Genomic DNA, 13,909 nt, shown 5'->3' with positions numbered 1-13,909 from the left:
ATGAGAGAGAGAGAGATTTTATATTACATATACAAACTTGACATGTATTTTACTATGTAGTAAGTGCATACATTTCCTGCTCTGTTATTACACAACTGCATTCCATGTAACCAACCAACTTAAGCACCGGTTAGTGGTGAAGTTGGTGAACTAATGTTTCATTTTTCATATGCCTATATAGATGCTCTTTACCGTTACACGCAATATGTTTCAAAGTTGCTGCAATAATTAATGCATGTAGTTGCTATGAAGTTTCTGGCCAATAAGCTTTAACAGCACAATACAGTGTTTCTTCTGTTCAGAAAAGAGCAACAAAAAAACAAAATAAATACCTGAACATTTAAGGCTGAGATAAGCATCTGTGTTGAATCTACCAATGGCATGCTTAACTAATAGGATTTCTGGACCATTTTTAAACATGGGGGGAGAGAGGGGGTTATGTTGCTAGCTTTCTGTTTTAAAACCATCTAACACTCAACACCCACTTCTCAAACCTTTTAAAGAATAATAGTCTCAAAGTCATTAAGATCAAAACATCAGGAGAGTTTTCTTACCTGTATCCATTCTCAGCCGTTTCTGTAGCTCTGACATTTGCTGTAACCCTCAAAGTCTTGCTGGATAGCCCAACTACAGAAGGCAAGATTTTGTTTTTAAAGTCCACACAGCTCCATTCTTCTTCTTCATTCAAGGTTGGGAGATAGCCACAGACAACTTTTAAGGTCCCCAGTCCATTGCTGTTAATATAAGCAGGATTCTCTCCCCCACTCCTTACATATTCGAGGTATATATCAGAAGTCAAAAACATCTGGTAAGCATTTTCCTCCATCACAGTCTGAATTTCAGTCTGTGCCTGATCAAACATTATAGAATCTATCTGCTGCTTCTTGATACTATCTCTTATATAGGTCTTAGTGGCAGGCTTCAGCTGCTTGGAGACAATGCTGTTGTTCTCAATGTACCTTTTGTATATAGCTTTGGCTACTCTTAAAGTTTTGGTATCCTTAAGGTCCATCTGCCTGAAGCCATTGCAGGCAAACCAGAAGTCTAAGGTATCCACACATTTCTCTCTTTCCAGGAAGGTCCGAAAAAGATAGGCACCATCTTGATCCCCCAACAAGGAATGCAGGGATTTGGTCCATCTTGCCAGAGGGGAGTCTGGAGATGCACTGCCTTCCGGCTCTCCAAGACCATCCTCATTCCTCCTTGGGTTGGAAGAAATTGACATGGCCTTGAAGCTTTGGCTTTTCATGACAAACGAGCTTGCAGGCTGTTGGCATGGTGTCTCTCCTTCCTCGCCTGGCACAGGGGGGCGGGGGGCGTCTTCCCTGAAGCTGCTGCTGGGGTCTGGAAGGTGAGTCAGCAACACAGCGCTGCTCATGGCTCCACGAGTTCTTCTGGTAGGGTTTTTCCGCCCCCCCCCTTAAATTCCTCAGTAATCTGCCTCTGTGTGTGTGTGTGTGTGCGCCTCTCTCTCAAGTCAGCAGGAGATCCTCTGAGCCTCCTCTCTGGAAAAAAAAGAAAAGAAAAGAGTATTGATCTAATCAAAACCAGATCCACCCAACATCAAAGACAAAAAGTAAACAGGCTTTTCAACTCTTCACATTCAAAAAAAAAAGGCAACTCAGCTATCTGCAGTGTTAATCAAAAGTATCAGATATGCTTTTCTGAACTTTCGGCGCACTTTTAACTTGGGGGGGGTAAGAGGGTTGGAAAGAAAAAGAATTAACCCTTCACTTACACTGCATATGTAATCACAACTTACCAAACCCGTCTCCAGAGGAGACACCCCTCTTTACAAAAATACAGGTAACTTTCTCCCCTCAGTGATAGCATCAGACACACAAACTTGGCTCTGTCCGGCTGTTTGCAGGGTAAACCAGTTTTGCGCACGCACCCCCCCCCCCAATTTTGCCTCTTTTTTTGTAGATAACTCAAGGCAGGGAACAAGACGTGCCTTTCTCGGCATCTGGTTTCCATTTTACCCCCCTCTCCTCTCACTCCTTAAAAATTGAGATTATGATCACCAGAAGCCCTTCTAGCACAATGCTGAATGCTGTTTTGGAACGGCACGTTCAGAAAGACTTTGGGGGGGGGGGAGAAATCGCTACAATGTTTCATTTTTAAAACAGTTCTGACTCATTTCAGAAGTTAACTACAACCTTCAAAATAAAAAAAAACTCATGGATTTGGTTACGTTAAGCACATGCACTTGTTAAAGTTTGAAAGAGAGAAGAAAAAAAAATCACCAACCATTTGCCTCCAAAGGCTGATTCACTAGTGACTTTTTTTATTAGAACAAGTTTCCATCATTAGTAGGTAAACGTGAAACTAACTAAATCTTGCTACAGGTTTAAAAAAAAAAGATCAATAAAAAGTAAACACGCGCTACAATGCAGAATGGTTTTTAAAAGCTTCTCTACAGTTTTAATAAAACCCGCTTCCATCCAATAAAAAGCTGGTTTAATAAGCATGTGAAAGGCTCTCAAACTAATCAGAAAGCGTGAACTGAGTTCCTGGCTTTTTTCTTTACTGCACAAACCGAAGCAGAAATTCACACACACATAAACAAGCAGTTCAATATGTCACCCCTATTATCATCAGTCTTGCAATATCGAGTCCCGTTTGCAGAAAAGGAAAAGAGAGAGAAAGTGCCTCCCCCTTGTCTATAATGTACCTGATTGCTGCAGGCATCCCGTGCCTGGGCTCTCATCTCCTTCAAGCTCAGCCCCCTGCTCCCCACCTTAGAGCAAAAATAAATACACCCAACCAGCCCTCCTGCAAACAAAAAAAAGAAGAGACAAAAAGAGAGACCCTCCAAAAATAAAAACTAAAGAAGGGAAGAAACAATCCAGGAGGCGCCAAGCCCTCAAAGGACAATCCTGCCAAATAATAATAAAAAAAACCTGCTCCAGAAATGGCGACGGGCAGAGAAATGAGAGGTTGGAAAGAGATCTTGAGAGAGAGAGAGAGAGACCTAAGCTACTTGCTTCCTTCGAGTCCTGTGCAACAACTGACCCCTAACTAAGCGTGCAGCGCCTCTTTGGAGTTCACAGGGGGTGCTGAGGGGTGTGGGAGGGGTAAGGAGGGAGGGAGGAGGAGGGGGGGCAGAGAGGAGAGAAATCTCATTCTCACCACATCCACCTTTAACAAAAATGCATCCTGCTATGTCTGCCTCTCGTTCCCCACCATGCCCATAAAATAAAAGCTTCCCCTCTTGCAGGGAAAAAAAAAAGGCACCGAGATCTCGGATTTTTGCAACATAATTCAAAAATAAAATAAAACCCCACTCCGGTGTCAGCCCAGCCCTGCTTGCCCATAGCTAGCACATAAATAGCTTTCCTTAAAACTTCAAAGCCCCAGCGAAGAGCACATCAAAGCGCCCTGGAGAGGGAGAAAAGCGCGGGGGGGGGGGGGCAGCGCTCGGATCACACATACATTCTTTTGCAACTTACCATGGATCCCAGTAGTTCTCTCCGCACCGCCGCCGCTCCGTTCCTCCTTAAAACAGCCCCCCTCCCGCCCCCCGGCCCTTTCCCACCAAAAGTATCCGCAATGTTGCCCCGATTGCCCCCCCGCTCCCCCCTATATTTTCTTCTTCTTCCTCCTCCTCTCTGGCTTTGCAATAGCATCTGAGAGCATTGGCAGAAAGCGGCTGCACGGAATGTGTGAGTAAAAGCTAAAGAGTTCAGGGTGATCCTCTCCTTCTACCAACCACCCCCCCCCCTTTAAAAAAATACAAAAGAGCTGATCCCTCCCTGCTTCTCCTGACCCCCCACCCCCCCCTTCTTTCAACTCAGGTCCTGTTTCAGGCAGTCATTCCAGGCACCAAATGTCCTCCAGGCTATTCCAACAAACACTGAGCTGTGGGTTTAACTGTGCACATCAAAGTGAAGAACCGAGAGAACGGTCCTGCAAGGGAGATAAGCGCCTTTCTGCAACACCTCCCCCCCCACCACCACCACCACCAAAAAAAACCCACCCCATGCACGCCTCAGCTTCCTGTTGCACCCTTGCGCCAGACTCTCCCGTGGCAGCCTGGCATCGAGCTGGAGCTAATTCTTTTTCAAAGGCGGATTTTTTATTATGTTGCTTGGGTTTTTTTAAGGCAAGCTTTCAGACTTGGAATTTTTTTTTCATCTCTGGAGTTGTTACTAAGTTGCCAGGACCTTATCAAAGGGAAACAATCTCCAGCCAACTCCCCCAGGCTTTGGAACGTCAGAAGTAAGTGATCCTGCCGCCCCAATCGTATTATCCCTGCAATTCTCCCAGAGCTGCCGGAGCCTTAAAGGGACAGGCAACCCCCCTTTAGCAGGGCTGCTGCCAGCTTTGCGCCCTGCCTGTAACCCTTTCCGTGCTCAATCCGCCGTCCTACCCCCCATGCGCTCTGGCTCTGCTTTGTAACCAGCCGCCAGCGAGATAGGTATCAGTTGTTCTTGAACTTTTCCCTCCTTAGACAATGCCAACCAGCAGCCGATTGCCTTTATTTTTCTGGTCAACTTTAGGACTGGAGGGTGGTGAAATTTTTCTGCGGTATAAAAAAAAAACTTAACCCCCTCCCCCAAAAAACTGGTTCATATTAGGAGAAAATTGGCCCGTTTTAATGATCCAAATGCCTGTTTTCAGGCTGCATCCTAATCAAACAAGATCGGATTGTAATATAACTGGCACACAAACAGAACTCTGGCTTAAGCTGTGTTCACATCCCTCTCTCCCCATATGTGAAATATTAAACAGACACAGAATGGTTTTTTTTTTTAAACTTTATACAAAAGGCTTTAATTAGAGATTGGACCCCAAACCTGTATTCCTCATCCAATCCGTCTCCTCTCCCCCAGGCTTAGCTCTTGCATGACTTTATCAGGAAGGCTCAACACACATTATAAAGGGAGGTCGAGTAAATCACTACCCTCATTTTGCAGAGGGGGAAACTGAGGTACAGGGACTCACTTAAGGTCACCCCAGAGTCCAGGGGTAGAGCTGGGATTAGAACCCCTGTCGGAGTCCCACATTATAGGCTGTACTAACTCCTTTCCCCCCTTTCTCAGCTGTGTTTATTTTGGGGGGAAAGGCAGGACCAGAACACCGTGTCCTAAGTGGCAGGTCCAGTCCCAACTTTGTGGCTGCAGCTCATCTCTAGTTTTAGTGGACTGAAAAACTTTTCGCGTCCCCATCTAGGTAACACAGAACACGTATTTCAGAGTTTTTGAAACCGAATGAACAAAAAGCAGGCAAAGCTTCCCTCTGCAGGGCCAAAACAAGGCAACTGGTGTTTTTTGTCCTGGATGGCATGAAAAAACTTCGCAATCAGATTTTTCTTGTTATTTTTTAGATTATGATTCAGCCCAGGGGCTGCAAACGGTGCTTTGCCCCAGTACATACAAAGACAGAGTCCCTGCCCATGTAAGGTCCTCACCCTTCAAATATTTATGCATGTAAGTAACGTTACTCACATGGGTAGGCCCAATAGGACTATTCATGTGCACCAAGCTGCATGCATTATTACAGGTGCTTATTTATTTACAGCAGTGCCCCAGTTCTTAAAAAGCACAGTCCAAGGAGCTCACAATCTAAGGACAATATGTTATGGTCAGAACGTTTCTATATGCACCAAGGGCTGAATTTTGAAAAGTGCTCAGCACCCATTTGTTCTCAGTGGAAAAGGCTGAACATCAGACCTCTTGAATTAGGTGCCAAAATAGAGATCGCTGGACCCCTTTGAAACCGCCTGTGTGCGGGGAAGTCAGTGTCTAGAATGGCGACTGCTGCAGGGCAGGGCTGGTACTGCAAGTGAATCACAGGCAGCACATGGGCTATGCTTTTCAAACACCAGCTTCTTTTTTGTGAATGTAATTTATGACAATCCCTTGGAAATGCAAAAGCTACATGCAACCTGTTATTAGCCTTTCAGACTAACTTTTAACTACAAGACTTTCCTTTCTCTCTGCTCTGCATACATTCCCCCCACCTCCCCAAAGTATACATAGTGGAGGCAATGCAAATAGCAATTATGTAGAATTTCCATCAGCCTGGCTCCAGTACCCAGAGTCTGGAGCAGTCTTTCTCGTTTGTTCACCATCATTTAACGCCACTGGCCAGCTGTAAACAGTAACTGGTGCATTTTTGGTTAGGTTTGGGAGTAAGTGGGGGAAATACTACCGGAAAAAGGTGGTTAATACAGAAATGTACTTTGTCCCTGGAGGGTTCTTTCTTTAAAACAACCTTGGGCTGGCTCCTCGCTAGTGAATATCCACTGAAGACAATGGGGCCAGATCCCCACGGATGTTAGCTGGCCTAGTTCCCTTGAAATCAATGGGCCCAGATCCTCAGCTGGTAGCTCCATTGAAGTCAATAGAGCCACACCCCCAGCTGGTGTAAACAGAGACTCCCCTGGCTGTGTGCCAGCAGCGTATACCCTCCTGGATCTATTCTGGCCGCTTATTTCTGTAGAATCAGAGCTAACCAACGAAGCGTGTCATTGAAGTGACACCACTAGGCTTTATGGGCCAGGGGAAAGATTTACATTTCATGCCCTGGTGGGAAAGTTGGTGGGACCCTTTAGTTGTCTCTAATGATGTTTGGGTTTAATTTACTGACCTGAAGTAGCAAGTGCACGGGGCAAGAAAACATCACAGGCCGGGGACAGGGGCCGTGGTGCATATTTTGGGGGCTACAATCAACACGTGGCACGGGGGTATGGGGGGTTAATCAGCATAAGGCGCTCGGGCATTTCTGTGCGGGGAAGTGGCCTGGAGGAATTGGGGTGCCATAAACGGCACGTGGGGCGCGGGGTGGGGGAGGAATAATCACGTTGTGGAACGGGGACTTTTATTTCTGAGTTGGGAATGGATGGTTACACACGGCCCCTCCCCCGCCGCGCCATTGCCTGGTCCTTTGCCTTCGTGCCGCTCTGCAGCTCCGAGGGTGTCAAAGAAAAAGCCCTGGGCAGGGGGGGAGGGGGCTGATCGCTCCCAGAGCGCGTGAGGTTTGACAGCTCTAGTTCGATCCTGCCGCTGGTGTGTGTCCCTCGGACACTTCCCATTGGCCCCTCGCCCTCCGCCGGCGCCTCTGATTGGACAGTCCGCGGGGCGAGAGCCACATGCCGGCGATTGATACATTGGCAGTCGGGCGTGCGGAGGAGGCGGGGCTTGCGTTCCCTTTCATGAATGAAGAGGAGGAGGAGGGCGGGTGATGGGCGAGCCCTTGTGATCGGCAGGGAAAAGCCAGCCGCGCTAAGCAACGCGTAAGGGCTGGTGGCGGGGTGGGTGGAACCTGGGGGGGTTGAAGGGTAGATGGGAATCCTGCTCCTCTCTTCAGCCCTGTTGCAGGAGTCCCAGTGGAAGGGAGGGAGGGTGATCAGATGTCCCAATTTGGGGGGCTTCCCCCCCCATCCCAAATTTTCATACTTGCTATCTGGTCATCCTTATGTGTGTGAGTGTGAAAGAGGGAGAGAGGGTTATGCAGTGAAATCATCTCCCACCAAAGCTATCCCTTCCCTGGTTTTAAACATCAAAGAGGCCCTGCCAATGTCATCAGTTTAAAAAAAAAAAAGAAAGAAAGGGAAGCAGTTTGAAGTAGTGCAGCTGCCCCTACGCTCCCCTCTCAACTATTGTGTTCTACAATCACACCTGTTTCCTTAAGGGCCTGAGAGAGGCAGGATGGGTGAGGTGATATCTGTCATTGGACCAACTTCTATTGGCAAAGCTTCTGAGCTCCACCAAGCTCTTCTTCAGGTGTGGGAAAGGTAAGGAGTGTCCCATGCAAGGTGGAACAGATTGTTCCTTAAGGGCCTGGTTTTCAGAAGTGCTGGGCACCTGACAGCCCCCATTGCCTTTGACTGGAGCATGAGAGGGTTATGCCGTGAAATGTGGATGCTCATCATCGGAGAATCAGGCCCTATGTGTTTCACACCTAGCTGCTGTGTTAAAGACCCCACACAAACAACGAAGAACCCAGGCCTACAAGCACTTACATATGTGACTCACCCTGTAGAAGACAGGTGGACTACTCAGCTAAGTTACCCATATGCTTATGTGTTCACAGGCCCAGGCCGTAACTGATTATACAGGGGAAACTGAGAAAATTATAACAAGTGTTGTCAATCCACAGAGCAAACTGGGGAAAAAACCCCAAAAGAAATATACACTTTTTCTCTAGTCTCTTTCACTTAATATTAGATGATACTTGTGACAATGGTAAGTTAAATTATGCTCATTAAAGCCAGTGTCCCTGTAAGAATCTTCCCAGACAAGGATTGCATCTTTTTCTCTTCTCTTTTACAAATATGTTTTAGGTTTTCAATATCCATAACTAATTGTATTGCTAAACAAGCTATTTCCCTTGACCTGTGGTTTTGAGACCTTTGCATGGCTTCCTCCAAGCCCTGACCACCACCTCTTGGAAGATTACAAATAAATCAGTGAAGACCTCATGCGTTCCAGTGGCCCTAGGCCTGAGCTATAGGTCCAAGGTACTAAGAGACTGGTGGCTCTTGAAGAGCGCATTTGTTGATTAACTCTCTGCTGGCTGAATCTTGGACAGCACAGAAACCATGTATCTAACACAGTCACATATTAATATATGCATCTCCTGGGCATCATGGGAGGTTGTTGGTGCCATTTCAGTTTAAAACAAAATAAAATTTAAGGGGATTTATTGTTGCTGAAAGCATCCAGTTTTTCCACCCTGGAAGATGGAGTTCCTCTAGCCACTGGCAAGGTACAGCAAGCTTCCCTGTGGCTGCCCCAACTCTGAGCTGGAGGAACTCTCTCTACGAGGCACATGGTATTATTATTATTATTTGTTGTGGTTAGTGTTAAGTCACGGATCAAGGCCTCATTGTGCCAGGCACTACAATCATATAATAAAAAGATGGCCCCTTCCCTGAAGAGCTTACAATTCTTCTCTCATTGTCCATTCCAGTGATGAGATTTTTGATGGGGACACCTGTTGACTAGGGATTAGACTGAGATCACCAAACAGCCATCAGAGGGTAATAGGTATCTAGAAGCTACTTATCTCCTGGACTGACTTTGAACCAAGCTCTCTCTCCCATGTACTAACTCTTGTGGTTAAATCATTCACAGGGGAAGAACTGGAGCTCTAAGGTCGTACATGGGTAACATCCATTTAATTATCCAGACTATATACTCTAGTCTGATTGGCTGAAAGAGCATCATGTGCTGTACTCAAATTCTGTTCTAGCGGGGTCGAAGCAATACAAACGTGTGAGACAGGACACGCACCCCCTTTCCAAGAAGTCTCCAGGCATCATTTTCATAGTTTAGCTTCTCAAAAATGTAATTTTTGTCAACGTGTATTTTAAACAAATAGTGGCCATTTTGGTAAACAGCCCTCATGCCCTTGCCCTGGAAATGATACCTGGAGGGTGATACAGCACAGGGGCCAATATACATTAACACAGACTTGGTACCATTTCTTTTATATCCCTTGGGGCTGCTTGACCATCATTGTCCTCCAAAACAGTCACCGTGGCCCACATTTGCGAAGAGACAAGCACACTTTTATGCAAGCCCAGTTAGGGACTCCGTTCCCCTCCAACCTCAAGCACAAGCTGGAACTGGGCTAGATTGGCCAAGTAACTCGGGAAACTTCGAAAGGTTTTACAAATGTTTTAGTTACCACATCCCTCTCCCCCTAACACCTGGACAGTTGGACTCATAATAAAGAAGGTAGCCTGGCATTAAGGATAAGCCAGAATACATGGTGGGGTATGGGTGCTATAAAGCTTGTATTGGAACCTGGGGACAATCCTGCATGACTCACGCGTGATTTGCCACTGTTGGGTAATGTGAACGTCCCCGCCATGTCGATGAAAACTTTGTAACCTTATAATAATATAGTCTCTCGTTATCATCTGTGATGTGTAAACCTGCTGAGTGGTACATACACTGCTAGGGTCCACTTGGAACTAGACTGATGAAATAAATAGACAATGGTGGGTACAAGTAGAACTTCCAGAGTTTTCTTCATCATTACCCGTATCTGACATTGTGGAAATCCTTGTTTATAGCCTACAGGAAAGTTTCTATGTTCAGGGAGCTACTACAGCTACCAAGGAAACTGGATATCTTTGATTTTTCCTGTGATTCACCAACCTACAGTTGAATCTGAATTCCCACACTGAACAGATAGCAAAATTAACAATTTATATTCACTTCATAGCACCTTACGTTCTGCATTTTATATAATGCCACAGTGAAAGTGTCATAAAGTGACAAAATGGGCTGTTTAAGCAGTGTCAGCCAACCGGGCCAACCCCCTCTGACATTATGGGCATGACATTTACATTTAGGGCAAAGAGCTTGAAATCAGCTTATTGGAAAAAAGGGAATTTTTCCTAGAAGCCTCCTTGGAGCAGAGGGGAAGAAAATTTGTGCAGAAGAATATTGTGCTTCTTCAGGGACTCGAGTAGTTGATCAAACCAGGTTTCTTCATCTCGGCTTTCAGTGATTCTGTGTAATGCTAGCAATGAGGCCAAACAACAGTCAGAGAGCCCATTATAACACAAACATTTTCTAGACCATTGTGTATTCTAAACTTCCGCTAGTTAACTTTCAGGCATCTTGCTCCATCAATGTCTTCTCTGCCCATAAGGCAGTTGCTTCGCTGGTGTCTCACTCCGAAAGAGACGTTTCCAGAGAGTTGCCTTCCCGCATAAAAGTAGGTAAAATGCCACTAATGCTGAATCTCAAAAGACTACACCAGTGCAGCTCTGGTCTGCTCTCCTGACCATAGTTATTTATGGGTATAATCAAACTAAGAGTGCTAAATTTGGTCATTTTAAAAAACTGTTTTCACCTTGGAATATCCCTGTCTGTGATGACATATTTGATGGAGCCACTTCTGGCCTCCTAGCATTTCTAATGCCTTGTTTCATTTCTCAGCTCAAACCTAGCTGAAGCTGTCCACCTGCTCAAGGTCAACTTGATCAGTTCTGACACCTCCCGGTACCACTGGGAGGAGCGGTTTTGTGGATGTTTCGCAAGATGCTAAATTAGACCCTAGCTCTGATTTTCACAAAAGAAATAGAGGACAAATTATTAGGCCAGATCTTCATCTGGTGTAAAACGGTGTCATTCCACTGTTGTCAGTGGAACTATTCTGATTTACACCGACTGAGGATCTGGCTCATTTTTGTTTAGAAGAAAACATATAACCAGCATCCTAAGCAATTGCCTTTTACGGCCAACATTAGTTTTAAGTGTTTTGCACCTTGTGCTTCCTGGAAAGAATAATGATGTGAAGAGCACCACTGCACAATCACATCTTAGGGCCTTGAGAAATAATAATACCTAGCTCTTATATAGCACTTTTCATCCATAGAGCTCAAGGTGCTTCACAAAGGAAGTCAGTGTGAGAGATATGGCAACTTCCTGCAATATCTTGGACAACTCTTACTGAATTAAGTTAAACCTTATTGAATTAAGTTTACATACCATTGTGGGCCAGTGATTGTATGTAATTCCCTGGGGGATGGAAACCACAGTTTCTCCAGGAATTAAGAACAGTGGAGGGGTGATTAGGCAAATTCACTCAGGTTGTAACACCTCTACAGAGGTACCACCTCCTAGGGAAGTTTGCCTAGACTAGTTCAAACTGGATTCTCCAGAGGAAAACAGATGAAGGACTTTTGGATAAATAGCCTGAGTTTAAATTGTCTCAGGGCTTGCTTTCTGATCCAGCAAACGAAGGGGACCTTCTGTTCAAAAGGGGCCCCAATCGTTCCGGGAAAGACTTGGAAAAACTCGACCTATTCATGTGGATGCTTGTTCTGAGCTAACAGAAAATGAGTTAAAGGGGGCTGGCAGTTCCTAAAAGATGTAATACTGGAGGCTCAACATGAGGCTAGTCCGAGGCAGAGGCACAGGAGGCCAATGTGGCGGCCCAAAGGAGCATATTTGAGCTATCTAAAAACCAAAAGGGATACATCCAGGGAATGGAAGTAGGGGCATGTCACCAAGGAAGGTGGACATAATATACAGGGACTTCAGCAAGACTTTTGACACAGTCCCATGTGACATTGTGATAGGTAAGCTGGAGAAATGCAGGCTTGGCAGAACTACTATTAAGTGGACACACAATTTGAAATTCCCACCATGGAATTTGGTGTCATGTATTTTCTACTAATGAAAAAATTGAAAAGTTGGAGTCTATCTATATAGGTGTTCGTCTCCTGAAAATGCCTTCTGTTATCCCTATTGCAGAAGGTGTGATGGGGAGTTCTCTCCACACCAGCCTCTGAAGGGGTTAAGGTGGCTAGGTGCATTTAGAAGACAGCCAGACCTAACTGAAAAGAAGCCCAGATGGGCAGGAGTAGGCTAGATGATAAAGCCAGGAAGTTCGCAGCAGAAAGGGGCTGCAGGGAAAGCGTCTGCAGTTGCTCTCGGGAGTGGGGGAAAGGGAGTATAACACCTGGGGTTCTAGCCCTGCAGGAAGGGTCAACCCCAGAGGAGCTGTGGGGAAAGAAAGCCTGAGAGGACTAGGTAGGAAGAAGCCCAGGGAAACAGCAGCCAGGGGTAGGACTATGCAAACGTTGGCTGCTTGTTGGGCTGGAAGGGAACCCAGTGTATGGGGTTGGCCTGGGTTTCCCTATGAGATAGGGGAAGTGGCATAGGAGTGTTGGAGACCCCAACTGGACAGCTGAACTGGAAGGACTTTGTTCCCATGGAAGGGGAGGATTATATAGTGATGTGGCCAGAGGGCTGAGTTGTGAAGAGGGTGCGGGTAACAGCTTGAGTAACTGACAGAAGAGGGCACCGGACTGGCTGAGATCTGATCCCTAGAACAGCCATCAGGAGGTACCACCTGCAGGATGTGAACCCTTTCGCAGAAGGGCATAGGCTGTGGACAATATAGCAGCACTGTTAGTTGTAAAGTTCATCTTGTTAAGAGAGCAGTAGCTTGGTCTTCCAAGTCCTGCAGGAAACACAACACTCCAGTCCTTCATCAAAACACACGAGAGATATAAAGTGCCTGGCACGTCAATCAATCACCAGGTCATTTTATTCTCCATTTAATTAAATCACAATCTCTGGAGTCAGTTTGTGTGTTGTAAATAACCAGTGCCTGGGTTAGACAGGCAGCCACCTGGGGCTGCAGACTCAGAAAGAGCAGCAAAATGAAAGCCTCTCTCACCCCACCGAAAAGCCACCAAAGCAAATGCTAGCGTATGGTGTCCTTGCTCTGTCCCCGTGTGACTCCCCCACTGCATTTCCTTGACCTTTCTCTCTACGGTGCCTCCTCTAGCTCTAACCAACGGAAGGACTGAGACAAGGCCCAGCTGCCTCTGCTGAGCCCCCCTGCTGCTAGCATGCCACCTGCTACCATGGTGTAATATTGAGCATGTTGGCTACCACAGTACATATTGGAAAATTTTAGGCATATCCTCCTGCCTCTTACTAGTTGGTATGAACAATTACACCAGGCAGCTGGTGGCACAACAGGAGAACTAAGCCTGAGCAGAGGCAAATGCCCCCTGGTTTGGTCATTTAATTGTGCATGTATCTGGAAGGAGTGTGCGACGGAGGGGTACGCCGAACGCGGGAAGGGGAGATGCACTTAGCGAGAGCTCCTTGCATGGCTGTGAGGAGTGTCTGCCCTGGGAGGTCAAGAAGAAATATAGCTGCCTGCCTAGTGAGCTAACGTCTCTGTTTAGGATGGGACGTTTGAGTCTGGAAGGAGAAAGATAAGAGCGCTTCTAGCTGCTGGCTGTCTCAAATCCTGTCCACCCTCTGCTCTCCAAACCCCTGTCACCTCACCTCCAGTGGTGACAAGTATCCTGGCTTTCCTAGGGTACCATAAGGCAGGTCAAAACCCTCCTGCACAATCCCAGTTGTGCCAAGCTTCTCTGTACCTTGTTCCCACCTGGCGCAGAGAGAGAGAGAGAAAA

At 46.3% G+C, this 13,909-nt stretch overlaps 1 protein-coding gene across 4 annotated transcripts in view; it reads right to left on the bottom strand.

Annotated features, from left to right (window-relative positions):
* Positions 1-4,107, bottom strand: part of AXIN2 (axin 2) — a 28,082-nt gene extending 23,975 nt beyond the window's left edge. Inside the window, exons 1-2 of one of the 4 annotated variants that reach the window (XM_039502365.1) lie at positions 3,980-4,107; positions 555-1,505 (exon numbers count right to left, since the gene is read on the bottom strand). In XM_039502365.1, coding sequence (XP_039358299.1) covers positions 555-1,378 — 824 coding nt within the window. In that variant the 5' untranslated portion in view covers positions 1,379-1,505; positions 3,980-4,107. Of the gene's footprint in view, positions 1-554; positions 1,506-2,674; positions 2,992-3,452; positions 3,553-3,979 lie in introns of those variants that run through there. The other 3 variants (XM_039502363.1, XM_039502364.1, XM_039502366.1) reach the window with 3 other exon arrangements.
* Positions 4,108-13,909: the final 9,802 nt, after the last annotated feature.

The sequence above is a fragment of the Mauremys reevesii genome, linkage group 15, assembly GCF_016161935.1.
Source record: "Mauremys reevesii isolate NIE-2019 linkage group 15, ASM1616193v1, whole genome shotgun sequence".
Classification (NCBI taxonomy): Eukaryota; Metazoa; Chordata; order Testudines; family Geoemydidae; genus Mauremys; species Mauremys reevesii.
This window is presented reverse-complemented; position numbering and strand designations above follow the sequence as displayed.